Here is a 27,999-nt window from a genome sequence, read left to right as displayed (position 1 = left end):
AACTCTCTTCTGTGGAAACAAAACTGATCTGAGTCTCTGTGTCGTCTGTCTGTGTGAGAGTGAACAACTGTCCAAATGGCTCATCAGGATGTTCTGCTGGACCAGGACCAGTTCTGTTGTTCTGTCTGTCTGGATCTACTGAAGGAGCCGGTCACTACTGCCTGTGGACACAGTTACTGTAGGCGCTGTATTGAGGGCTGCTGGGATCAGGATGTTCTGAAAGGGGTCTATAGCTGTCCTCAGTGCAGACAGACCTTCACTCCAAGGCCTACTCTGAGGAAAAATAACATGTTGGCTGAAGTGGTGGAGAAACTGAAGAAGACAGGACTCCAGGCTGCTCCCCCTCCTGCTCTGTGCTATGCTGGACCTGGAGATGTGGTGTGTGATTTCTGCACTGGGACCAGAAAGCAGAAAGCCCTCATGTCTTGTCTGGCGTGTCTGGCCTCTTACTGTGAGACTCACCTCCAACCTCACTATGAATTTCCTGCTTTCAAGAAGCACAAGCTAGTCAGAGCCACCGCACAACTACAGGAGAAGATCTGCTCTGATCATGACAAACTGCTGGAGGTTTTCTGTCGTACCGATCAACAGTGTATCTGTATGCTGTGTACAATGGATAAACATAAAGGCCATGATACAGTGTCAGCTGCAGCAGAGAGGACTGAGAAACAGGTAAGACCAGAACTACTTGTTGGTGACTTTCTGATAAACAAAGAATTAAAGATACAGTAGGAACTAAGGCTGTTTCAATATGAGAGAATTCAAATCAAATTGATCCTCAGCAGAACAAATATGAACACAAACCTTGAGTATATTGAGTTTGCTCTAAATGTATCACCATTATCTAAAATCAAACCTTATTATCATTCTGAATGCCATTTTATGAGTCCAAAGTAAAGTCTCAACCCCCTGATACATGTACGTCTACCATATCTATAATCATTCACATAGCAACATAAAAATATATAATGTTGGAAAGGGACTTCCTCAAGAATTTAGACCTTTCTCCCTATGTGCCCTATGTCACATTACTATACTATTGATCTACTGGACAAATAAAGCTTGATAGCTCATTGAAGAGTGATTCTCCACAGAGGCAGCTGGGGATGAGTCAGCAGAAGATCCAGCAGAGATTCCAGGAGAGAGAGAAGGAGCTGAAGGAGCTCCAACAGGCTGTGGAGTCTCTCAAGGTGAGTATTGTTGACCAGAGGAGACACACCATTTCACTTCTCTCCTACAGTCAGAGAGAGAGGGAGAGGGGCCCGTCTCCTATCCCACTGAGCCCACTGTTGGGAACAGGCTGTCTGGACCCCTTTCAGAGAATAGACTACTTAATATAACCAGCGGAATATGAACCCAGGTCTACCTTGGGAGAAACCAACATCTTTACCATTCCCTATTGGGCTGTGGGCCAACTCTAATATTTTAGTCAAAGGCGGGGCTAAATCGTCACATAACCTTGAGTAACCATGACTGACTCATGTCCCCTATACATTAACATTTTATACATTTTAGTCATTTAGAAGACGCTCTTATCCAGAGCGACTTAAATTTAGTGAGTGCATACATTATTATTTTTTCATACGTGGAGCTCTCAATTCAATTCAATTCAAAAGGGCTTTATTGGCATGGGTAATATATGTTTACATTGCCAAAGCAAGTGAAATAGATAATAAACAAAAGTGAAATAAACAGTCAGAAATGAACAGTAAACATTACACTCACAAAAGTTTCAAAGGAATAGAGACATTTCAAAAGTTATAATTCAAGTGCAAACAGAGTGAGCCATGCGCCAGACAGAGTTCTGGAGGTGAAATGGAAATGAATGAGGGAGAGTTAAGTGAGGTAGAAGGTGTGGTGAAGAGCTCAGAACCAGAGCTTGGCATCAATGGACATGATAAAGAAGAATCTGCTGCAGTAGGAGTTACATTGTTGGAGAAAGTGGATCCATACCTTTTGGCAGATCAATTTGTGGTTTCAGGGTGGGAGGGAAAGGAGTTGGGTGCAGTTGAATCAGTGAAGGTAACCTGTAGTGGACTTGTGATATTTGTTTGTGTTTCTTCTGACCAGAGGGAGTGGGCGCTCCGCAACTTGGGTCAAGATCTGTTTCTTGCTTTGCTCTTAGGAACAGGGCACCATTGAAAGGAGTGATTTCTGGGGTAGCGGGAAGTGTGGAGGTGGAGCAATTCAAGTTGAAGATTCCTGGTGTTTGTGATGCCTGCCGTTTGGTGTGACAGTCATGTTAGGATATATCAGTTATCCTGTTAGAGCTTTTGTGCCGAATCCACTGCACTGTTTCAGGTGCAACGTTTATGGTCATGTTGCAGCAGTTTGTAGGAGGGGGATTCCAAGATGTGGGAATTGTGCAGGAGGGCATGGGATAGAGGATTGTGTAGTTTCGGTGGATAAAGTTGTGTGTGTCAACTGTAGGGATGCCCATGTTGCTGGGGATCTGAAGTGTCCGGTGCGAGAGAGGTAGGTTGAGGTGGCTTGAGTCAGAGTAGTGCAGAAGGTGTCGTATGCTGAGACAGTGAAGAAAGTAGAGGCGGATGTGTCAAGGGTGAGAGATCCTGAGAGGATCCCTGTGAGTAGTAGATCTGTGCCAGCACAGAGGGATAGGCCAACGAGTGATATAAGCTTGAGTAAAGTTAGCTTCTTACCATTCATAGCAATGTTTATTAACTGTACTGCAGAAATGGAATGTAAATCACAGAACATATATGTTGTGGTGGCAGCTGCAGAGAAGTATTTGGGCATACGAGATTTGACTTCAGAAGAGTTACATGGTGTGTTGAGTGGTTGTGTCCCGTCCTCCCAGGCCGTTGGCATGGTGCAGGAGCAGATAGGGTCAAAGTAGTGGAATGGGGTAGTGGGTATTTAATGAGTGTAGGGTTAGTTGGAAGGGTGTTTTTTATATTATTACAAAGTATAATGGATTGATATTATAGTCCAGTTGGGGGCGGTAATGCAACATATTGGATACCAACCACCGTTAAACTCCAAAGAAGAAGAACCGTTATATTATGGCTGTGTACAGAGTTGTAACGATGTCTCTGTCTCTCTCATTCCATCACTTTTATGGTAGTTGGTTTTGTGAGTCTCTGGTTATGAATGGGGTGCTGACAGACAAACGTTGATGGATATTTATAGAGCTCTGATCAGGACGACAATTGATTACAGGTGTGTCGTTTATGGAGCAGAGGCAAAGACTTGCCTTCAGAACCTGGACAGAATACAGTATTTAGCTTTAAGGATATGTATTGGTGCATTTAAATCAACATCTGTATGTGCCTTACTAGTGGAGGCAGGTGAAATACCTTTGGATATACAGCGTAAAAAATTGTCAATATCTTATTGGGTTAGGTTGAAAGGCTGTGAAGTTGAGCATCCCACTGCTACTGTTCTAGATGACTGTTGGGAATATACTAGTAGACAAGGCAGTGGTTTTGGTTGGACAGTTGGAAAGCTTGCTGATGAGAGTGGTTTGAGGGAGTTGGAGGTTGGCCCTTCTGTGGTGATAGGGGATGTTCCTCCATGGTTACTCCCAGACCCTGTTGTTGATCTAACCTTGGTAGAGAAAAGGAAAGATTGGTCAGAAGTCAGTGATAGAGGGAAAATGGTTGACAATTACATTGTTAGAAGTTTTTATGCTTTTTTACGGCTTTTCACAGATGGATCCAAGGACCCAGATAGTGGGCTCACAGGAGCAGGCGTTTACATTCCTGAATCTGATGTGCAGATATGTAGAAGACTAACAGATGAACTGTCAGTATACTCAGGTGAACTGTTGGCGATAATAGTTGCCCTCCAGTGGGTGGAGGACGTACAACCTGTTAGAATTATAGTATGCTCAGATTCTCTGTCTGTATTGAATAGTTTATCATCTGGTAAATCTAATAGGAGTGACCTACTATTGGAGGTATTAATGTTATTATGGAGAATTGAGAGAATGGGTGTAGTAGTGAGATTCTTCTGGGTCCCAGCACATTCGGGTGTGGAAAGGAATTAAATTGTAGGCCAGTTAGCTAAAAGAGCTTTGAAACTAGATATAATTTATATTAATGTTCCACTGAGTAGAGGTGAGGCCAAATGTAAGATCAGAGACATTTTGATAGATGTGTGGCAGAAGAGATGGAACTCTGAGCACAAGGGCCGGCATTTATATGCCCTCCAAAAAAGGTAGATGGACCAAGATTCAAAGGTCAGATTAGGAAGGAAGAGGTGGTGTTTACTCGATTGCGCTTAGGACATTGTACATTGAACTCGTCATTACATCTGTTTGGCAAGCATGGGAATGGTTTGTGTCTGGAGGGTATGGTCGATGAAATGGTGGAGCATGTGTAGTTATATTGTTGTAAGTATGTTGAAGAGAGGGAAAGATTGAAGTGTAGGGTCATTGAGGTTGGACTGGGTTGGGGGGGTTGGAAGGGATTTTGGGGATGGGGGAGGGTATATTAGAAGTTAGTAGGGCTCTTTTTTATTTTCTCAGAAGTACTGAGTTAGGTAGGAGGATTTAGAAATGTTGGAAACCATGATTGACCACACACTCCAGCACAGTAGGTGGCGGCATGCACCTTTAACGTTGGTTTGTGGACCGCCATTATTTCATAGAAGAAGAAGTTGGTCGCGTGAGAGTTTTGTGGTTCGTGAGGAGGGCTACTATTCTTTTTTCTTTTGGTTCTTGCGTATTTTCTGAATTTATTTTCTCATGGTGGAGGGTTTGTTTATTGGTTTCCACTGTTTATCGTTTAGAGTTAGGGGGGGAGTAGGGGTAGTTTGTTAGGGCGGCGTGATGGCCTCAACCGAGTGGAGAAGAAACGCTGTTGCTTCGGGTGCGTTCCGGAGAAAGGTGTGGAGGAAGTTTTGCTCATGGTCGGCGAACAGGTTGGAGCGGAACATCTGCATCCAGAATGAACAAGGCGGTGGTTGTGTTAATGAAAAAGGTTTGTTTTGTTGCTAGTGGGATTTTTGTGAGGGTGTGTTGGTGCAGATTTCGCCTCTTTCGACAAGAGTTGTGGTGGCTAATCTGCCTCCGTTTATTACTACGAACAGACCGCAAGTAGTTGGTTCGTTTTGGTATATTTGCAAGTGGTTTTCGTGTGCTCTCGGTTGGGTGCCAAGCGCAGTCTGTTAAACATGTTGTCTCTTTTCATAGGCAAGTGTTTGTTTCTTAACAAACTTCAAGGTTACGCAGAGGAGGGGTGGAACGCAGGGTTTGCTAGCACAGATAGTTTTGGGTGTTTCTAGTGTGGGGATGTAGGACATAATGCTAGTGCAGACAAGCACGACCAGCCGGCAGCGGGGGCTAGGACTAGGCTGGACACAATACATTTTTAACGCCTTTTTCTGAGAACTACGTCATTGCATCCGCCATGGAGCCCAGTTTCATAATATTACCATATGTCCCAGATGCTTGCCGTAGTTTAGAAATAATAGGGCATGTTTCACCCTGCCAGCTCCTATTAGTTGTATTGAGCTCTGTGGCACCAACTCGCCTAATGAAAGTTATATTCCCAGCCCATTGTTCTGCGTCACAATGCCAGCTTCACTATTGTTGGTAATGAGACCAGCCCGTATTAACATTGTAGCTTTACCTCAGGTAACTTATTATTAACAAGGTTATGACTACTTGGTGAGCAAACTCACTGTTCACCTGGGTACATGTTGTGGTGACCCACAGGGCTAGAGATGGTTAACCATATTCATTTCAGATAAAGGTGTAAAACCTAAACAGAACGCATGTCCCTGTCCTCCTTTTCAAGATGTGGCCGATTTAAACAGCCAGACATTTTTTAAATGAAGAAATAACCTTTAAAAAAAAAAGTTTTATTATTAATAAATTGTTGCTGGGTAATTTGTTAGTTAGTAGGCATCGAATTGAGCGAATGCTGCGCAGGTTCACTGAGTTGTAACCTAAATGGATAGGTGTAGCTCATTGATTTATAGATCTGACACAGTTGCTACCTCAGATTAGAGCCTAGCAAGTGTTGTGAATGAGGTATGTAGTACCCACAGAAGGCCACAGGGAGGAGCAAGAGAGCTATACAGTTGTTTGCTTTAAATACCCTAAACCTAACAATCAATCAAATGTATTTATAAAGCCCTTTTTACATCAGCAGATGTCACAAAGTGCTTTACAGAAACTCTAACCCTTACATATAACCTATTTCAGTACTAAATAGCATTTATTATTATTATTTTAAAATAAATCCCATATTAAACTTTTTATTTTTATTAGTCATTTTATTATAATTACTATTGCAATGCAGAACACTTGATAAACAAGACACATTTGTTTTATTTTTCAAATGTGGTTTGAACTGGTTGTGACCTAGTAACCTCTATGTGAAAGTCCAGCAATTGGCATGGGATAGGTGGGGCAGGTTTGAGACTGATCTCTGGAATTAATGCTCCAGAGTGGCGCAGTGGTCTAAGGCACTGCATCTCAGTGCTTGAGGCATCACTACAGACCCCCTGGTTCGATTCCAGGCTGTATCACAACCAGCCGTGATTGGGAGTCCCATAGGGTGGCGCACAATTGGCCCAGCGTCGTCCGGGTTTGGCCGGTGTAGGCCGTCATTGTAAATAAGAATTTGTTCTTAACTGACTTGCCTAGTTAAATAAAGGTTAAAGAAAATAAGAAAAATACGCTTGATTTCTCAGCTGCCTCACCAATGTCTACGTGAATTAGTCACTTTTAATTGCTAAATATTTCCAATAGATTGCAGCATAAGACCACGAAGCATCATTATAGGCTACAAGCAGCAATATGATTGATATAAAATAGCATGCAACCAAAAACTATATGTGCCATAATTTTCTAAAATTATATACCTCGTATTAGGCCTGTGTTGCTTTTGGGAGAGCAACAAAATATTAACTATAGCAGGTATTGAACACCGGCCAAATAATCCCTAGTCAGATGCGCAAACCTCAACCCTAGTAAACATGCATTATAAAAACCTTCTTAATATCTCATATTGGGAGTATACAGCCTCGGAATAGAAAAGACAAAACACTGCATCTTCCAGCCCACCAATCAATTACATCATGCAACCCTCGCGGTTAGCAAATTTACCTCAACATGCCCCTCGCTTGGCAGGAGTTTTCCTGTGAGGGGGAGTGGTATATCCAGGGAGAGAACTAAACTAAGCTTCTGAAATTTCATTTGTGGTCTTATACTGCTATCTATTGGAATTATTTAGCAATTTCAGTAGTACTGAATTATTTTTTATTTTTTATTTCACCTTTATTTAACCAGGTAAGCCAGTTGAGAACAAGTTCTCATTTACAACTGCGACCTGGCCAAGATAAAGCAAATCATTGCGATTAAAAACAACAACAACACCAGAGTTACATATGGGATAAACAAAACGTACAGTCAATAACACAATAGAAAATCTATATACAGTGTGTGCAAATGTAAGTTATGGAGGTAAGGCAATAAATAGGCCATAATGCAAAATAATTACAATTTAGTATTAACACTGTAATGGGAGATGTGCGGAAGATGATGTGTAAATACAGAAACTGGGGTGCAAATGAGCAAAATAAATAACAATATGGGGATGAGGTAGTTGGGTGGGCTAATTACAGATGGGCTGTGTACAGGTGCAGTGATCGGTAAGCTGCTCTGACAACTGATGATTAAAGTTAGTGAGGGAGATAAGAGTCTCCAGCTTCAGAGATTTTTGCAGTTCGTTCCAGTCATTGGCAGCAGAGAACTGGAAGGAATGGGGCCAAAGGAGGTGTTGGCTTTGGGGATGACCAGTGAGATATACCTGCTGGAGCGCATACTACGGGTGAGTGTTGCTATGGTGACCAATGAGCTAAGATAAGGCGGGGATTTGCCTAGCAGTGATTTATAGATGACCTGGAGCCAGTGGGTTTGGCGAGGAATATGTAGTGAGGGCCAGCCAACGAGAGCGTATAGGTCACAATGGTGGATAGTATATGGGGCTTTGGTGACAAAACGGATGGCACTGTGATAGACTACGTCCAATTTGCTGAGTAGTGTTGGAGGTTATTTTGTAAATGACATCGCCGAAGTCAAGGATCGGTAGGATAGTCAGTTTTACGAGGGCATGTTTAGCAGCATGAGTGAAGGAGGCTTTGTTGCGAAATAGGAAGCCGATTCTAGATTTGACTTTGGATTGGAGATGCTTAATGTGAGCTTGGAAGGAGAGTTTACAGTCTAACCAGACACCTAGGTATTTGTAGTTGTCCACATATTCTAAGTCAGACCCGCCGAGAGTAGTGATTCTAGTCGGGCGGGCGGGTGCAAGCAGCGTTCGATTGAAGAGCATGCATTTAGTTTTACTAGCGTTTAAGAGCAGTTGGAGGCTACGGAAGGAGTGTTGTATGGTATTGAAGCTCGTTTGGAGGTTTGTTAACACAGTGTCCAAAGAAGGGTCAGATGTATACAAAATGGTGTCGTCTGCGTAGAGGTGGATCTGAGAGTCACCAGCAGCAAGAGCGACATAGTACTGAATAAAGTGTATATACTTACTAAAGTAGTAATTACTCGAAATTGCAAAATATAAGATGTTCTAGTTCATTTTATCACTTACAACCATAAAATAACAATTTATAGCATAACAAACAATGAAACTGACATTAACCAAAGACACCATACATTTAGTTAATTATATATACAAAATATATACAGTGGGGAAAAAAAGTATTTAGTCAGCCACCAATTGTGCAAGTTCTCCCACTTAAAAAGATGAGAGAGGCCTGTAATTTTCATCATAGGTACACGTCAACTATGACAGACAAAATGAGAAAAGAAAATCACATTGTAGGATTTTTAATGAATTTATTTGCAAATTATGGTGGAAAATAAGTATTTGGTCAATAACAAAAGTTTCTCAATACTTTGTTATATACCCTTTGTTGGCAATGACACAGGTCAAACGTTTTCTGTAAGGCTTCACAAGGTTTTCACACACTGTTGCTGGTATTTTGGCCCATTCCTCCATGCATATCTCCTCTAGAGCAGTGATGTTTTGGGGCTGTCGCTGGGCAACACAGACTTTCAACTCCCTCCAAAGATTTTCTATGGGGTTGAGATCTGGAGACTGGCTAGGCCACTCCAGGACCTTGAAATGCTTTTTACGAAGCCACTCCTTCGTTGCCCGGGCGGTGTGTTTGGGATCATTGTCATGCTGAAAGACCCAGCCACGTTTCATCTTCAATGCCCTTGCTGATGGAAGGAGGTTTTCACTCAAAATCTCACGATACATGGCCCCATTCATTCTTTCCTTTACACGGATCAGTCGTCCTTGTCCCTTTGCAGAAAAACAGCCCCAAAGCATGATGTTTCCACCCCCAAGCTTCACAGTAGGTATGGTGTTCTTTGGATGCAACTCAGCATTCTTGTACTGGCTTAAGCAGGGGGACACGTCTGGCACTGCAGGATTTGAGTCCCTGGTGGCGTAGTGTGTTACTGATGGTAGGCTTTGTTACTTTGGTCCCAGCTCTCTGCAGGTCATTCACTAGGTCCCCCCGTGTGGTTCTGGGATTTTTGCTCACCGTTCTTGTGATAATTTTGACCCCACGGGGTGAGATCTTGTGTGGAGCCCCAGATCGAGGGAGATTACCAGTGGTCTTGTATGTCTTCCATTTCCTAATAATTGCTCCCACAGTTGATTTCTTCAAACCAAGCTGCTTACCTATTGCAGATTCAGTCTTCCCAACCTGGTGCAGGTCTACAATTTTGTTTCTGGTGTCCTTTGACAGCTCTTTGGTCTTGGCCATAGTGGAGTTTGGAGTGTGACTGTTTGAGGTTGTGGACAGGTGTCTTTTATACTGATAACAAGTTCAAACAGGTGCCATTAATACAGGTAACGAGTGGAGGACAGAGGAGCCTCTTAAAGAAGAAGTTACAGGTCTGTGAGAGCCAGAAATCTTGCTTGTTTGTAGGTGACCAAATACTTATTTTCCACCATAATTTGCAAATAAATTCATAAAAAATCCTACAATGTGATATTCTGGAGAAATTTTTTCTAAATTTGTCTGTCATAGTTGACGTGTACCTATGATGCAAATTACAGGCCTCTCTCATCTTTTTAAGTGGGAGAACTTGCACAATTGGTGGCTGACTAAATACTTTTTTTCCCCACTGTATATATTTAGATGGTTGTCATTATCACCCCCTTAACATAAACACAGACACTGGATACAGACACTGAAAATGAGCTTTCTATATAAAACTGGTAGCTCTCAAGAGCCTTTGCTTTGCTGAGCAGTTCATTTTCAGGAGTGTGCTGCCTGCCTGCCTTCAAAGGAGTATGTGTATAATGAAAAGTTAAGTTATTGCCACGCTTTCACAGAGGCCTAGTTTACATTTACATGTGAGTCATTTAGCAGACGCTGTTATCCAGAGCGACTAGGGTTAAGTGCCTAAATCTGTACAAGGGTACATCAACAGATTTTTCACCTAGTCGGCTCGGGGATTCGAACCAGCCACTTTTCGGTTACTGCCCAACGCTCTTAACCGCTAGATTACAAATCATAAAATGTTCAACACGAAAAGGCAAATGGTCATAGATAAATTGTAATCTGGTTAAATAAAAGACTGCTCTTAGAACTTTCAGACTGCCATTGTTTTGGGGAAATAGGGACGTCTGTCTATTTCACCAATTATCTCAAATAGATGTGTTAATTTTAATGGTTTGAAGTTCTACACCATTTTAATCAGGATAACCTATTATTTCTAATGATGTAAGTTTGGGCAGCGTATTGCTGGTAGTTAAAATAAAATAAAATAAACATGTACTCCTGGAACTTTGAGGTCATCCCATTGTTTCTTATAGGTGAAAAATAGGTATGTCTGTTTATTTCACAAAATATCTCTATGTGTATGTTTAGATTTTTGTTAAGTCAAACACCATTTTAATCAGAATAATCTCCTCTTTCTAATGACATCAGGTTGGGCAGCGTACTCTGCTGTCATCGTGGTCCTCTGTAGCTCAGCTGGTAGAGCACGGCGCTTATAACGCCAAGGTAGTGGGTTCGATCCCCGGGACCACCCATACACAAAAATGTATGCACGAATGACTGTAAGTCGCTTTGGATAAAAGCGTCTGCTAAATGGCATATTATTATTATTATTATTATCGATCGCTAGACCAGATATTGTCAGAAGTTGCCATTTTTTTCCTACTTCCTGGTAATGCAGACATAAGCACACTTGGCACCATCGAGGTGCGGATGTTTACTTTCTACACCAGTTGTTATTTATTACTTATTTTTTTCAGTTTCGTCCTAAGAACAGATTTTAGTGGTAAAGTAAAAAGGTAGATATGTTTTGGTGCCATTTAGGGAAAATTGAATTCTATAGATCATTCCAGTCAGAAGAGGCTCAGCGATGGTTCGTTTCAATTCAATTGCTATGGCTTCGTGAGCAGAGGCAGGTTGCAGTAGACTCCGGTCGACAAAGGCTTGGTCGGCACATCCCAGGAAATATTGGCTGTCATTGGGGAAGAGGCTCTGATCAGGGGGGAAGTGCAGGGGGGCAGAGACTGGGGAGGAGGAGGACGGTACAGTGACAATGTAGGAGGAAGAGGGGTGAGGTGAGTCTGAGGGAGCGGAGGAAGAGGCCTCGTTTTCAGACGGCTCATTGGATCCAGAGCTGACAGCCAGTCAGGCTGAGGGCCCAGTATATACGGTGAGAGAACTTTCTAGGTTCCTGATGGAGACTAAAGGGGAAAAATAAGGTTCTGCTGGAGTCTTATTTGATTGATCCTGGAAGGTTTGTAAGGTCAGTACAACACGTGATGAAGAATGAGGGGTTTAGTGTCCTCTCACCCAGGAAGCGGTATAGGCTGAGAAAATGGGTCATGAGTTCTTAAGGGCATGTCTTCAGAATCTGCTTAAATGGATGGTTTTTTCTGGCATGGCGGCTTTATGGGCTTCTCTACTGGATTCTGATTGTGGTGATTTCCCTCCCACCTCTTATGGAGATTTCACAGTTAGACTTCCTTAACATGAACGGCGGCAGAGACTGGGGGAATATGTCAAACAAAAACAATGTGTGATATTGTTTTTTGCAATAGACACACAGTGATATGATTAATGAAGTGTATTGGGGGGTCTGGTGGAAGGGGCCGCAGGTGCTGAGCCATGGCACAAATCTTAGTGCAGGGGTAGCAAAAGAGGTGTGTAAGGGTAGGTTGTTAGTGGTTAGAGCCTAAATCAATGACCTTGTCTTTGCTTTCATAAATGTGTCTGTACCTAGTACAGGGCTCAGTTCTCTGTTTCACCAGGGCACAGGCAGGTGTCCTATTGGAAATTCCATGAAAAGCTCTTACAAGGTGCCACTTTTTGCTCAAACTTCCAAGGCTTTTGGGAGAGGTGGGGACAGCAGAAGGGGGGAGTTTGAGTCTCTCAGTCAGTGGTGGGACGTAGGGAAAGCACAGATTCAGGTTTTCTGTCAGCAGTATACATATTTTTCCTCTTCAGAGGCCAGGAGAGTACTGGGGGAGCTTGAGTGGTTCATAAGTGAGGTGGAGGCTGAGCTGGTGGGGCAAAGTGGGGCTACAAGATAATATATCTGAACTACGCAGGGACCTATGGGCTTTCTTTTCAGATGAAAGCAAAGGGGTCACTTGTAAGAGCTAGATTTTCCATGTTGAGAGAGATGGATGCTCCCAGCTCTTTTGGGTTGGAAAAACAGAGTGGGGAAACCAAGAAAATCCATTGTTTACGTTTGTCTGATGGGCGTGTAACTTCTGTTGTGGGGGAGATGAGGGAGCCTGATGGGTGGGTAACTTCTGTTGTGGGGGAGATGAGGGAGCCTGATGGGTGGGTAACTTCTGTTGTGGGGGAGATGAGGGAGCCTGATGGGTGGGTAACTTCTGTTGTGGGGGAGATGAGGGAGCCTGATGGGTGGGTAACTTCTGTTGTGGGGAGATGAGGGAGCCTGATGGGTGGGTAACTTCTGTTGTGGGGGAGATGAGGGAGCCTGATGGGTGGGTAACTTCTGTTGTGGGGAGATGAGGGAGCCTGATGGGTGGGTAACTTCTGTTGTGGGGAGATGAGGCAGCCTGATGGGTGGGTAACTTCTGTTGTGGGGAGATGAGGGAACCTGATGGGTGGGTAACTTCTGTTGTGGGGAGATGAGGCAGCGGGCTGTGGAGTTGTACTCTGATTTATAGAGGGCAGAACTCTGTGATCCTGGGCCTTCTCAGGTTCTGCTCACAGACCTTTCCAAACTCTCTCTGTCACCGAGAAATCAAATGGACATTTCCCTGGCCTTTCAAAAACTCTCAGCTGCTGTCTCTCAGACGGTCTGCATGTGGATTTTTCTAAACAATTCTGGGGAATTATTGGACAGGACGTGTGTTGCGTGAGTGCGTCAGGGTGGGGGAGCTGTCGCTAAGCTGTAGACAGGAGGCTTTGACTCTCCTGCCCAAAAAAGGGGATTTGAGCGGCTTAAAGAACTGGAGGCCTGTGGCATTGCTCTGTGTGGACTATAAGGGCTTTGCCAAGGTCCTCGCTAACAGACTCAAGTCCCACCTGGACTCTATTGTACACAAGGACCAAACGTACTGTGTACCAGGATGCTCAATCACAGACAATCTGTTCATAATCAGGAGAAAGCCTTTGATAGGGTGGACCATGAATATCTGTTCAATGTGTTGTTTTGGTTGTCGGGAGAATTTTGTGGCCTGTGTTCAAATGTTGTATGCTGGGGCTTAATGTATGGTCAAGGTGGGGGGAGGGCTCAGTAGGCCAGTCTGGGTAGGGAGGGGCATTCACCAGGGATGCCCTCTGTCAGGGCAGCTATACACTCTTGTTATTGAGCCCTTTCTGGGCCTGCTACGCAGGAGGCTACAGGGAGTGTGGGAGCCAGGCATAGGGTTGGGGACAGGCATAGCAGTGTCAGCATACGCTGATGATGTCTGTGTTGGTTAGGGATGAGCAGAACCTACAGGCCCTGGAGAATAGTTTGAGGGTGTACGAGGGGGCTTCTTTTGCTTAGGTAAACTGGGGCAAGAGTGAGGCTTTGTTATGTGGGGCATGGAGGGACAGTGCACCTCCGCAGCTTCCAGGGGGGTTGCAGTGGGGCTGTGAGTGGCTCAAGATGCTTACGTGTGTATCTGGGCTCGGAGAGGTGGGTTAGGAAGAACTGGGAAGGAGTGTCACAAGCGTTGGTGTCGAGGCTGACGAAGTGGAGGTGGCTCATCTCCCTAGTGTCATACAGAGGGACGGTGTTGATCATCAATAACTTGGTGGCATCCTCCCTATGGCATAAATTGGCCATTCCCAAACCCCCCCGGCGTTCTGCTTGCGGACCTGCAGCGCAAGTTAGTGATTTCTTTCTGGTCAGGGTGGCAGCGTTCTGACTCAGCAGCACAGAGGCTACTGTACCGTACGGAGGTGGGCTGGAGGGAACCAGCATGTGCTCTGTTGAGGAGGGCTGGTGGTTTGGGGGTGGATCAGCAGCTCTTCATCATGCGGCCGGAGAGACTCAATACAGCAGGGGTCTCTGATTTCTATGCTGCAGTACATAGGGCTGGAGCAGCCTGAGGAGGTGCCACCACCGTTTCCACCACTGCAAGTGACAGCAGAGACTGGGGACTGGCAGGAGAGTCCGGAGGACTTACTGACTTTTAACACTCTGAGCTTGGGGGAGTTTGAGGAGGTGGGGGGTAAGGTGCTGTACACCCTCAGTGTCAAGGTTAGACACATCAGGAGCTTAGCGGGAGTGAAGGGGCATCAGTGGCAGGGGGTTGTGGGGGCTGAGAGCATGGCAGGGTATAGGTGGAGGGTGCTCTATAAGCTCCCAGTGCTGGAAAGGTCAGGGGTCCTCCAGTGGAGGGTATTACATGGAGCCCTGGACACCAATAGCTGGTTGGCTCGGGTTGACCTGGGAGTTGGGGAGGGGTGTCCGTTTTCTGCATTTACAGACTGTTTATCATTACTGTTGCCGCCTTAGGGTTGAGTTTGAGTTGCACGAAATGATCAACAGTGTGGAGATGTTTCAGGAGGTATGGGGGCTCAGGGGGGCTGTCTGTATGGCTGGAGAGGAGGGGTTGGATGTACGGTTGGAATGTGGTGCTGGATGGTGTATTGTACTGTGGTGTTGGGTACTGTATAATGTGATTGTGTGGAAGTTGTGGTGGCACGCAATGTGTTTTTAGGAGGGGGGGTGTTAGTGTAATGAGCCTTCCTCATTACACTAAGACAAGTCAGTCTTCTCTCTCTCTCTCTCCCTCTTTCTCTCTCTCTCTCTCTCTCTCTCTCTCTGTGTGTGTGCATGCTGGGAGTTTTTTGGAGTTTGAGTGTTTGGTGTGGAGGGCCTTTCTTGTTTCTTTCCTTGGTTTCTCTTTTCTATGGTGGAGGGTTAATGCACTGTTTGTTTTAGTGGTACCCACTGTTTTTATTTTCAAAGTTAGAGAGGAAGAGGACAGAGGTTTAGTTTCCTGGGGTTTTGAACAGTGAGGTGTGAGCGATGGCTTCGCAGCCTAGCGCGGAGGAGACGCTGTCGTTATGGCATGGATTCAGGTGTGTTCCCGAGAATGGAATTAAGGTGGAGGAGGTTCTGCTCGCGGTCGGCGAACAGGTAGGAGCTCAACTTATACATTCAGAATGAACAAAGCTGTGGTTGTGTTCATGAAAAGAGCAAATTTGGTGGGTAGGCTCATTTCTAGTAGTATATTTGTAAGGGGTGTGTTGGTGCCAATTTCTCCTCTTTCTACCCCTTTGACCAGGGTGGTAGTTGCAAATTTGCCTCTGTTTATTACGGATGATCAAATCAGGAAGGAGTTGAGTCGTTTTGGTAAGTTTGCTAGTGGTTTTCGTGTACTGTCGGCAGGATTTCAGGCAGATGCCGTCAAGCACATTGTTTCATTCCGGAGGCAAGTGTTCATGTTTCTGAACAACAATGAGCAACAGTTAAATGTGCACTTTAAAGTGAGGCATGGGGAGGGGCTCTACGCAGGTTTTGCCAGCACAGATAGTCTACGGTGCTTTGAGTGTGGGGATTTGGGGCATAAGAACTTTGCGTGCCCACATAAAGGCTGTAGACAAGGTAAGGGTTCAAGCACCAGTGGGCAAAATTGAGGTCAACGTGCAGGGGGCCATGAGACACAGGCAGCAGAGGCTGGGCCTAGTCATGCGACAGATGGTGGGGTAGATGAGGCTGGGTCTAGTCATGGTATGGATGGTGGTGTAGATGAGACTGGGTCTAGTCATGTCATGGATGGTGGTGTAGATGAGGCTGGGCCCAGTCAGGTTATGCTAGTGGATGAGGAGAGTATAGTGGGGAAGGGGAAGCGACTAGGAGTGGTGGAGGAGGGTGTCAAGCGGAAGAGGAAAAAGGGGGAGAAGAAAGGAGGTGGGAGGGCAGAGGCTGGTGTGGTGAAAGGCACCAAGGAACCTTTGCCTGGTGCTGGGGGGGAGGCCCTGACTAGATAAGAAGGGCAGGTGGTCACGTATGGAGATGAGGAGAAGGAAGGAAGAAGCCGATGAGGAGGATTTCTTTTCAGACTCCTCCTCAATGGGTCCAGAGCTGACAGCCAGTCAGTCAGAGGGGTCAAAGTACACAGTGACGGAACTGTCAAGGTTCCTGAAGGAGACTAAGGGGAAAAAAGTATATCTTGAGGCTTTTTTTTGCGATCCGGGAAAGTTTGTAAGATCAGTGCAACATGCTATGTAAAATGAGGGGCATGGTGTTCTCTCACCCAGGAAACGGTTTAGGTTGAGGAAGTGGGTCACAACTGTGCGTAAAGGTCTACCTTCAGACACTGTTTAGATCAGGGGTGTCAAACTCATTTTAGCTCAGGGGCCACATGGAGGAAAATCTATTCCCAAGTGGGCTGGACCGTAAAAATTATGGTATATATAACTTAAAAACAACAACTTCAGATTGTTTTCTTTGTTTTAAAGCACAACATCACTATTAATCATAAAACACGTCAAGTTTATTTGAAAATTCTAAAGAAAAAGAACACACAAACACACAATGCCTCAGTGATTAACAGAACTGTTTCACAGATCACAGAACTATATCAGGGTGTCATTTCTCAGGCAGAAATGTAGATACAAATAATGAAATCCTGTTCCCCAAACAAGTGCAAGAACCACAGAGTCAAGAATAGGTTAAATATACAAATAAAATAAAATCAATTAAAAAACAATAGCACATCAACATAAAAACATATAAACATAAAGCTGGAGCCTGAGGACAGTGTCCAAAAGCACAACATCACTATTAATCATAAAACACCTCAAGTTATTTGAAAGTTCTGAGGACAAAGAACACACAAACACACAATGCCTCAGTGATTCACAGAAGTATATCACAGATCACAGAACTATATCAGGGTGTCATTTCTCAGGCAGAAATGTAGATAAAAATAATGAAATCCTGTTCCCCAAACAAGTGCAAGAACCACAGAGTCAAGAATAGGTTAAATATACAAATAAAATCAATTAAAAACAATAGCACATCAACATAAAAACATAAACATAAATCTGAAAGCGTTGCTCAAACTCCCGTAACAGTCCCGTTATTTTATCTTTGAACCGCTTCATGTCTGCCACATGTTGGGTCGCGCACACATTTTTCAGACAGGGGAAGTGAGCTGCATCACCACCGGCAAGTTGCGTCTCCCACAATGACAGCTTCAACTTGAAAGAACGTATGCTGTCATAATACTGCGTGACAACTTTGTTGCGCCATTGCAGCTGTTTGTTCAAGTTATTCAGGTGCTCTGTAACATCCACCATAAATGCAAGGTCCTGCATCCATTCTGCGGAATGAAATTCTAACACTGGTTTGCCCTTTTCTTCCATGAACTGTTCAATTTCTTATCGTAAATCAAAGAAACGCCTCAGCACAGCACCTCGGCTTAACCATCTTACCTCAGTGTGGTATGGCAGGCCATAGATGTGGTCTTTCTCTCTGAGAAGGCTGTCAAACTGACTGTGATTCAGGCTTCTGGATCGGATGAAATTAACAGTTTGGATGACCACCTTCATGACGTTATCCATCTTTAATGACTTGCAACACAAAGCCTCCTGGTGCAAAATACAGTGAAAAGTCAAAAAATCACGTCCTCCATTTGCAGATTGCACTTTCTCTCTGAACTTTGTCACAACGCCTGCTTTTTTCCCGATCATTGAGGGCGCACCATCTGTAGCCAGGCTGACAGCGCGGGACCAGTCCACTCCGACCCTGTCCAGCGCGCCGACGAGTGCGGTACCAACTCCACGAACTCCTCGGTGACGGTCAATGTGTTATCAACTCCGCGGATGAAAATGGCTAGTTGTGCAACATCTGTAATGTCCGTGCTTTCATCAATTGCAACCGAAAACGCAATAAATGACTTTACTTTTTGCTTCAACTGGCTGTCCAAATCCACTGAAAGATCGGAAATCCTGTCTGCAACTGTGTTTCTTGTCAGGCTGATATTTGCAAAAGCCTGCCGCTTTTCAGGGCACACAATCTCCACTGCCTTCATCATGCATGTTTTTACAAATTCACCCTCACTAAATGGTTTTGAAGCCACTGCGATTTCATTAGCAATGAGGTAGCTAGCTTTCACTGCAGCGTCACTGATGTCTCGGCTGTGAGTAAACACAGACTGCTGTTTCTTCAGACCCGCCAACAGTTCATTCACCTTCTCTCATCTCCGCTGTCCTTGAAAGTTGTCATATTTGTCGGCATGAAGACTCACATAGTGGCGACGAAGGTTATATTCTTTCAGCACTGCAACATGCTCTGAACACACCAAACATACAGCTTTCCCATTCAATTCCGTGAATAAATAGGATGACAATTTTTCTTGGAACACTCTGCACTCTGCGTCCACTTTTCTCTTTTTTGACAGAGACATATTGGGGCAATGAGGGTGCCAAAGCACATAATGTTAAAAGTAGAAGCCGTAATAAATATCGCGGGCAAAACAAAGTAGCTCATTGGCTGCACGTGCTTGACCTACTTGCTCTGCCCCGGTATAAACAGTTTGCTTGCTTAACACAATTGCTATTGCGCCATCCAGTGGACGCAATTGGAACAGCAGTTTATTTTATTGAAAAATTGCAGCGCATTTTTATACTTTACAAAAAAAAAAATTTTTTTTCAAAATCATCTCGCGGGCCGGATTAAACCCGTTTGCGGGCCTGATCCGGTCCGCGGGCCGTACGTTTGACACCCCTGGTTTAGATGAAAGTTTTCTTTCTGGCACTGGGGCTTTTTGAGCTTGGCTATTGGTCTCTTTCTTTGCTGGCTTTTCTCCCACTTCTTATGGAGACTCTTTGGGTAGGCTCGCTTAATATTAATGGCGCCAGAGATTGGGGAAAGAGGAGTGTGTTGGGTGAATATGTAAAACAAAAAAAAGTACAAGTGTTGTTTCTGCAGGAGACGCATAGCGATGTGGTGAATGAAGTTGATTGGGGGCTCTGGTGGAAAGGGGCAAGTGTGCTGAGCCATGGGACAAATGTTAGTGCAGGGGTGACAGTCCTTTTTGTACCGGGTCTGTCTGTAAAAATGTGCTCCTCAAAAGAGGTGTGTACAGGTAGACTGCTTGTAGTAAAGGCAGAAATTAACAACAGGGGTTTTGTCTTTATAAATGTGTATGCGCCCAACACAGGGAGAGAGAGGGGGCTTCTATTTGGGTGTCTTAGAAAGGAACTCTCACAGGTATTGCCTGAGGAGACGCTGGTGGCCGGCGGGGACTGGAACTGTACGATGGATTTTACGAAAGACAGAAATGGGGAGGAGCCTCATTCAGGCTCAGTGGGGGTGTTAAGGGACATTATTAATCAATTTGACCTAGTTGATGTGTGGAGAACTAGACATCCCAACACAAGACAATATACATGGGTGAAGGTCTTTGGGGCTAGAGTGAATGCAGCCCGGCTTGATCGATTGTACATGTCCAGGAATCAGAGCAATAGGCTGTTGGGTGCTACCATTCTCCCGGTGTGTTTTTCGGATCATCACATAACCATGGCTCGGCTGTCTATTTCACCAGGCAGGCATCCTATTGGAAGTTTAATGTAAAGCTCTTACAAGATGCCACTTTTTGCTCAGGTTTCTAGACTTTTTGGGAAAGGTGGGGGCAGCGAAGAGAGGAGTATGAGTCTCTGAGTCAATGGTGGGATGTGGGAAAAGTCCAAATTCGGCTTTTCTGCCAACAGTATACAGCTCTCATCCTCAGAGGCTAGGAGAGTATTGGGGGAACTCAAGCGTAGTATTAGTGAGATGGAGGTAGAGCTGGTGGGGCAAGGCAATGTAGGCCTCCAGGCTAATCTAGCTGAACTACGTAGGGACCTGGGCAGTTTTTTCCAGGTTAAAGCAAAGGGAGCACTTGTAAGAGCTAGGTTCTCCATGCTCAAGGAGATGGATGCTCCCAGCTCCTCCTTCTTTGGTTTGGAAAGACAGAGCAGTGAAGCCAAGGGTATGCATTGTCTACGGCTTTTGGATGGGCGGGTGACCTCTGTGATGGGGGAGATGCGGGAGCGGACTGTGGAGTTTTATACTGAATTGTATAGGGCAGAACTGTGTGATCCTATGTGTGCTCAGGTTTTGTTTGCCGAACTCCCTAAGCTCTCTTTAGTACAGAGGGATGAAATGGACATTCCCCTGTTGACCCATGAACTGGCAGAGGCCGTAACCCAGATGGCACCCGCCGTGCACCGGGGGTCGATGGACTCCCAGTGGAGTTGTATAAAAGATTCTGGGGAATAATTGGACTGGACTTCTTTTGCATGTTGCGTGAATGCGTCGGGGTAGGAGAGTTGCCGATGAGCTGCCGGCGGGCGGCTCTGACTCTCCTGCCCAAAAAAGGGGACTTGTGTGAACTTAAGAACTGGAGGCCTGTGGCATTGCTCTGTGCGGACTACAATATATTTGCCAAGGTCCTCGCTAACAGACTAAAGTCCCATCTGGACTCTATAGTACACAAGGACCAGACATATTGCGTACCAGGACGCTTAATCACGGACAACTTGTTCTTAATCAGGGACATGTTGGACTTGTCGAGAAGTTCTAATGTGAACTTTGGTCTGGTCTCTTTAGATCAAGAGAAGGCTTTTGATAGAGTGGACCATGAGTATCTGTTTAATGTGATGTTTGAGTTTGGGGAAAGGTTTTTGGCTTATTTGAAGATGTTGTATGCTGGGGCATCATGTATGGTTAAGGTGGGAGGGGGGCTCAGTAGGCCAGTCTGGGTGAGGCGGGGCATTAGACAAGGATGCCCTCTATCAGGGCAGTTATATACACTAGCCATTGAGCCTTTTTTGGGCCTGCTACGCAGGAGACTGCAGGGAGTGTGCTGGACAGGCATAGCAGTGTCAGCGTATGCAGATGACATTTCTGTGATGGTCAGGATATGCAGGCACTAGAGAATAGTCTGAAGGTGTACGAGGGAGCTTCGTCAGCTAAGGTAAACTGGGGAAAGAGCAAAGCTCTGTGATGTGGGGCATGGGGGGATATGGCCCCTCTGCTTCCAGGAGGGTTGCAGTGGGGTTGTGAAGGGCTTAAAATATTGGGGGTGTACCTGGGCTCGGAGAGGTGGGTCAGGAAGAACTGGGAGGGGCTGTCACAGGCAGTGGTGTCAAGACTGGCCAGGTGGAAGTGGCTCCGGTCCCAAGTGTCATATAGAAGGAGGGTGCTGATAATCAACAACCTGGTGGCATCTTACCTGTGGCATAAACTGGCTGTCCTCAACCCCCCCACCGGTCTGCTCGCAGACCTGCAACGCAAGCTGGTGGATTTTTTCTGGTTGGGCCATCACTGGCTGAGGGCGGCAGTGTTGTACAGTGGGGAAAAATAAGTATTTAGTCAGCCACCAATTGTGCAAGTTCTCCCACTTAAAAAGATGAGAGAGGCCTGTAATTTTCATCATAGGTACACGTCAACTACGACAGACAAATTGAGAAACAAAATCCAGAAAATCACATTGTAGGATTTTTTATGAATTTATTTGCAAATTATGGTGGAAAATAAGTATTTGGTCACCTACAAACAAGCAAGATTTCTGGCTCTCACAGACCTGTAACTTCTTCTTTAAGAGGCTCCTCTGTCCTCCACTCGTTACCTGTATTAATGGCACCTGTTTGAACTTGTTATCAGTATAAAAGACACCTGTCCACAACCTCAAACAGTCACACTCCAAACTCCACTATGGCCAAGACCAAAGAGCTGTCAAAGGACACCAGAAACAAAATTGTAGACCTGCACCAGGCTGGGAAGACTGAATCTGCAATAGGTAAGCAGCTTGGTTTGAAGAAATCAACTGTGGGAGCAATTATTAGGAAATGGAAGACATACAAGACCACTGATACTCTCCCTCGATCTGGGGCTCCACGCAAGATCTCACCCCGTGGGATCAAAATGATCACAAGAACGGTGAGCAAAAATCCCAGAACCACACGGGGGGACCTAGTGAATGACCTGCAGAGAGCTGGGACCAAAGTAACAAAGCCTACCATCAGTAACACACTACGCCGCCAGGGACTCAAATCCTGCAGTGCCAGACGTGTCCCCCTGCTTAAGCCAGTACATGTCCAGGCCCGTCTGAAGTTTGCTAGAGTGCATTTGGATGATCCAGAAGAGGATTGGGAGAATGTCATATGGTCAGATGAAACCAAAATATAACTTTTTGGTAAAAACTCAACTCGTCGTGTTTGGAGGACAAAGAATGCTGAGTTGCATCCAAAGAACACCATACCTACTGTGAAGCATGGGGGTGGAAACATCATGCTTTGAGGCTGTTTTTCTGCAAAGGGACAAGGACGACTGATCCGTGTAAAGGAAAGAATGAATGGGGCCATGTATCGTGAGATTTTGAGTGAAAACCTCCTTCCATCAGCAAGGGCATTGAAGATGAAACGTGGCTGGGTCTTTCAGCATGACTGATCCCAAACACACCGCCCGGGCAATGAAGGAGTGGCTTCGTAAGAAGCATTTCAAGGTCCTGGAGTGGCCTAGCCAGTCTCCAGATCTCAACCCCATAGAAAATCTTTGGAGGGAGTTGAAAGTCCGTGGTGCCCAGCGACAGCCCCAAAACATCACTGCTCTAGAGGAGATCTGCATGGAGGAATGGGCCAAAATACCAGCAACAGTGTGTGAAAACCTTGTGAAGACTTACAGAAAACGTTTGACCTGTGTCATTGCCAACAAAGGGTATATAACAAAGTATTGAGAAACTTTTGTTATTGACCAAATACTTATTTTCCACCATAATTTGCAAATAAATTCATTAAAAATCCTACAATGTGATTTTCTGGATTTTTTTTCTCATTTTGTTTGTCATAGTTGACGTGTACCTATGATGAAAATTACAGGCCTCTCTCATCTTTGTAAGTGGGAGAACTTGCACAATTGGTGGCTGACTAAATACTTTTTTCCCCCACTGTATATGTCCGTAAATGAAGGAGGACAGGGCCTGGTGGAACTGGAGAGCAGGGTGGCTGCATGCCGACTAAAGGCGGCACAGAGACTGCTGTACCATACTGATGTCGGATGGAGGGAGCCAGCATGCGCGCTGCTGAGGAGAGCTGGCGGATTAGGGTTGGACCGGCAGCTATTCCTCATGAGGCTGGAGGGGCTGAGTACAGCAGGACTCTAATTTTTACTCTGCGGTGCTGAGGGCCTGGCAGCTACTAAGGCCCACACAAGAAGGGGGTGTGGAGCCTGGGCTGTGGGTGTGGGAGGAGCCTATCTTCCACAACCCAGTCATCCTTTTGAGATCGGTTCAGTCAGCCACCCTGAAGAGGCGACTGATGACAGCGGGATTACCCACATGTACATATTACTTACTAGCCGGTGCCCCCGCACATTGACTCTGCACCGGTACCCCCCTGTATATATAGCCTCCCTACTGTTATTTTATTTTACTTCTGCTCTTTTTTTCTCAACACTTTTTTTGTTGTTTTATTTTACTTTTTTATTAAAAAGAAATGCACTGTTGGTTAAGGGCTGTAAGTAAGCATTTCACTGTAATGTCTGCACCTGTTGTATTCGGCGCATGTGGCCAATACAATTTGATTTGATTTGATTACTAAGGCTGGGTGACCTGCGACTGCTGGGAGAGGAGGGGTGGAAACCCCTAGAAGTCCTAGAACAACAAACAGGACTAACATTTCTTAGGCTGCTGGAGAGATTCCTGGGGGAAGTCCAGGAGGCACTGTCTGAGCCGGTAAAGGGGGTGTTTGAGCGGCCAAAGGGGGAGGGGCCACCAATGTTTCCGCCACTGCACGTGATGGCAGAGACTGGGGACTGGCAAGGGGGTCTGGAGGACTTGTTAGATTTTAACACTCCGAGTCTGGGGGAGTTTGAAGGGGTGGGAGGTAAAGCCCTTTACAACCTCTGTATTAAGGTAAGGAACATCAGGAGCCTAACAGGAGTGAAGGCACATCAGTGGCAGGGGGTATGTGGGGCGGAGAGTATGGTGGGTTTTAGATGGAGGGGGCTCTACAAACTCCCAGTACCAAAGAGGTCAGGGGACCTCCAGTGGAGGGTTTTACATGGAGCCCTGGCCACTAACAGCTGGTTAGCATGGGTTGAACCAGGAGTCGGACAGGGGTGTCCTTTCTGTGTCATGAATGAAACTGTGATTCATGTGTTTTCTGTGTACGCCAGGTTAATGCCTTTTAATGTCTCAGTTGGAATGTCTGTGTGAGATGTTGGGGGTGGGTTTTACTGTCGGGATGTTTATAATGGGGTACAGGTATTCAAATAAGGAAAAGGAAAAATGTGTGTTGTTGAATTTTCTGTTTGCTCAGTCAAAGTTAGCTATTTGGATAACAAGGAGGAACAGGGTCAAAGGTGGGGGGATAACAGACCCTTTACTATTATTTAATGGGATGGTCTCTGCGTGCCTTAGGGTGGAATTTGAGTTTTATAAAATGATAAAAAGTGTGGAGATGTTTCAAGAGATATGGTGTGTTGGGGGGGGGGGGCTGTCTGTATAGCTGGGGAAGATGGTCTGGATATACGGTTGTAGAGGTGGTGAGGTTTGGGTTATTGTGATGTGTGGTGTTATTGTATTGTGGGGTTTTAATGAAATGAGGATGTACCATTAAAGAAAAAGACAAAAAGTAAAAGATCTCTCTCTCTCTCTCTCAACAGAGCTCTGCACAGGCAGCAGTGGAAGACAGTGATGAGATCTTTACTGAGCTGATCCGCTCCATTGAGAGAAGGTGCTCTGAGGTGAAGGAGCTGATCAGAGCCCAAGAGAAGGCTCAAGTGAGTCAAGCTGAAGGACTCCTGGAGCAACTGGAGCAGGAGATAGCTGAGCTGAGGAAGAGAAGCGCTGAGCTGGAGCAGCTCTCACACACAGAGGATCACATCCATTTCCTCCAGGTAACTAAACTGCCTTGTTACATGTGATATGAAAATGTAAACTCTCAATCATTTGGTTCTGTTCTGTTTCTCACTCTCCAGAGTTATCAGTCTCTCTCCAGTATCAGTGTATCTTCAGACTTACCCAGCATCGTTGTCCGTCCTCTTCAGTACTTTGGAGATGTGAGTAAGACTGTGTCTGAACTGAGAGAGAAACTAGAAGACTTCCTTAAAGGAGAATGGACCAAGATCTCCACTACAGGTGTGTTGAAAATAATAAGAACATCAACTTTAGACCATTGAAAGTTCCCTACTAGTCATATACATGTGGAATATGGTATGATGATAACATTCCCTCTCTCTGTGAATGTGTTTGTGTGTCTGTAGTGGATGTTGTACTGCCTCCAGAGCCCAAGACCAGAGAACAGTTCTTACAATGTGAGTCTCTTTATTCTGAAGTAACTAACAGTCTCTTTTTACTGACACTCCTAACAATCCCTCTAGAAATATATAGCAATAGTAGATCTAATCAAATACTGGGTATCCATCTGACTCTTCATATTTCTCTGATTTGATCTCTGCTGTGCTCTAATCAAAGACAGGGTAGATACAGTATCTGACTTAACTTATTGTTCTAACTCCCCTCATTGGTCTCTGCTCTGCTCTTCTCCCAGATTCCTGTCAGCTCACACTGGACCCAAACACAGTGAACACATACCTCTCTCTGTCTGAAGGGAACAGAAAGGTGACCTATAAAGGCCAAGACCAACCATATCCTGATCATCCAGACAGATTCACAAACTACTGTATAGTGCTATGTAGAGAGGGTCTGTCTGGATGCTGTTACTGGGAGGTGGAGTGGAGTGGGGAGTGTGTTACAGCAGTCTCATATAAAGACATCAGCAGAACAGAGACAGATGGTGCATTTGGAGAGAATGACAAGTCCTGGAGTTTACAGTGCTCTGGAGGTGGTTATTATTTCAGACACAATAATGTTGAGACTAAAGTATCAGGCCCTCAGTCCTCCAGAGTAGGAGTGTACCTGGATCACAAGGCAGGTACTCTGTCCTTCTACAGTGTCTCTGACACAATGACCCTCCTCCACAGAGTCCAGACCACATTCACTCAGCCCCTCTATCCTGGGTTTTATCTCTCTGGTACTGCTGAGCTGGTTAAACTGTAGTAGGGTCCACATAGATACTAGTCATGCTGGTGTAGTCTATAGCTGAGCTGGTTAAGCTGTAGTAGAGTCCACATAGATACTAGTCATGCTGGTGTAGTCTATAGCTGAGCTGGTTAAACTGTAGTATGTCTCCTGAGTGGCGCAGTGGTCTAAGGCACTGCATCGCAGTGCTAACTGTGCCACTAGAGATCCTGGTTCGAATCCAGGCTCTGTTGCAGCCGGCCACGACCGGGAGACTCATGGGCGGCACACAATTGGCCCAGCGTCGTCCAGGGTAGGGGAGGGAATGGCCAGCAGGGATGTAGCTCAGTTGATAGAGCATGGCGTTTGCAACGCCAGGGTTGTGGGTTCGATTCCCACGGGGGGCCAGTATAAAAATATATATATATGTATTCACTAACTGTAAGTCGCTCTGGATAAGAGCGTCTGCTAAATGACGTAAATGTAAATGTAGTAGGGTCCACATAGATACTTGTCATGCTGGTGTAGTCTATAGCTGAGCTGGTTAAACTGTAGTAGGGTCCACATAGATACTAGTCATGCTGGTGTAGTCTATAGCTGAGCTGGTTAAACTGTAGTAGGGTCCACATAGATACTAGTCATGCTGGTGTAGTCTATAGCTGAGCTGGTTAAACTGTAGTAGGGTCCACATAGATACTAGTCATGCTGGTGTAGTCTATAGCTGAGCTGGTTAAACTGTAGTAGGGTCCACATAGATACTAGTCATGCTGGTGGTGATGGTCCCCAGATGTGATGATTCATTCTGCTCTGTTTTTATGTACAATGATTTGACTAATTTGATCTTCAGAAGATGTTATTAATTAAAATGTAATGCATTCATATTTTTTTTAAGTGCAATGTTTTTATTGTGTACATTCATATTAATCATGATGTACGCTTTTGATGTATATTGGTTGGCATTCAGAACCATTCATATGTTTTCTCAATAGGTGCTCTGTCTCTATGTAATTTCCCTCAGTATCATTGAACATCTTGTAGTCTCGGCCCTAATTGATGTGTTCTCTGTCACCTGGAGCTGCATGGAAAATAGTCCAGGAACAAAAGGACAATTCCCAAGGACTAGTCAGCCCACTACAAGCTGGAATCACTTACTTTCTACTTAAACTATATGGGCCGGTTTCCCAGACACAGATTAAGCCTAGTCCTAGACTAAAAAGCATGTTCAATGGAGATGTCTGGGAATCTGACCCTAAATTTGGCATCTTCTATTCTCCCATACTGCTCAGTCAAGCAACATTAAACCTGTCCAGCAGGTGGTGCTATTAACCAAACAATAAAAACGTCAGATATATTGACTTGTCACTCAGTATATCAGTAATGTTCAGAATTGTACTTTAATATCATTGGAGATTGATGGTCTTTTTAGTCCACTACCCAGAGTTAGGAACAGATGAAGTTAGGTCTGCTACTGTTCAGTTATTAAATATGATTCATGGTGATGGGAAATAAAAAATACATCTAGTAGTAGTTTTCCTTTGCTATTTATTCCAAG

At 45.0% G+C, this 27,999-nt stretch overlaps 1 protein-coding gene across 2 annotated transcripts; it reads left to right on the top strand.

Annotated features, from left to right (window-relative positions):
- The first annotated feature begins 1 nt into the window (after window position 1).
- LOC311149215 (tripartite motif-containing protein 16-like) lies at window positions 2-27,992 on the top strand. 2 transcript variants are annotated; one of them, XM_084186297.1, is made up of 6 exons: window positions 2-672; window positions 1,095-1,190; window positions 25,091-25,324; window positions 25,415-25,565; window positions 25,691-25,741; window positions 25,978-27,992. In XM_084186297.1, exons 1-6 carry the CDS (start codon window positions 76-78, stop codon window positions 26,484-26,486), a joined length of 1,638 nt encoding a protein of 545 aa, XP_084042423.1. In that variant the 5' UTR covers window positions 2-75; the 3' UTR covers window positions 26,487-27,992. The 2 variants fall into 2 exon arrangements, with proteins under 2 accessions (XP_084042423.1, XP_084042422.1); XM_084186296.1 differs by having other exon boundaries at window positions 35-672; window positions 25,406-25,565.
- The last annotated feature ends 7 nt before the right edge of the window (window positions 27,993-27,999 follow it).

The sequence above is a fragment of the Coregonus lavaretus genome (assembly GCF_964263955.1).
Source record: "Coregonus lavaretus genome assembly, chromosome: 21".
NCBI lineage: Eukaryota > Metazoa > Chordata > Actinopteri > Salmoniformes > Salmonidae > Coregonus > Coregonus lavaretus.
This window is presented reverse-complemented; position numbering and strand designations above follow the sequence as displayed.

Coding starts and splice junctions, on each gene's coding strand:
- LOC311149215 (XM_084186296.1), top strand. CDS start 76: ATGGCTCATCAGGATGTTCTGCTGGACCAGGACCAGTTCTGTTGTTCT. Junction 25,325..25,405: donor ATCACATCCATTTCCTCCAG/GTAACTAAACTG, acceptor CTCACTCTCCAG/AGTTATCAGTCTCTCTCCAG. Junction 25,742..25,977: donor CAGAGAACAGTTCTTACAAT/GTGAGTCTCTTT, acceptor CTCTTCTCCCAG/ATTCCTGTCAGCTCACACTG.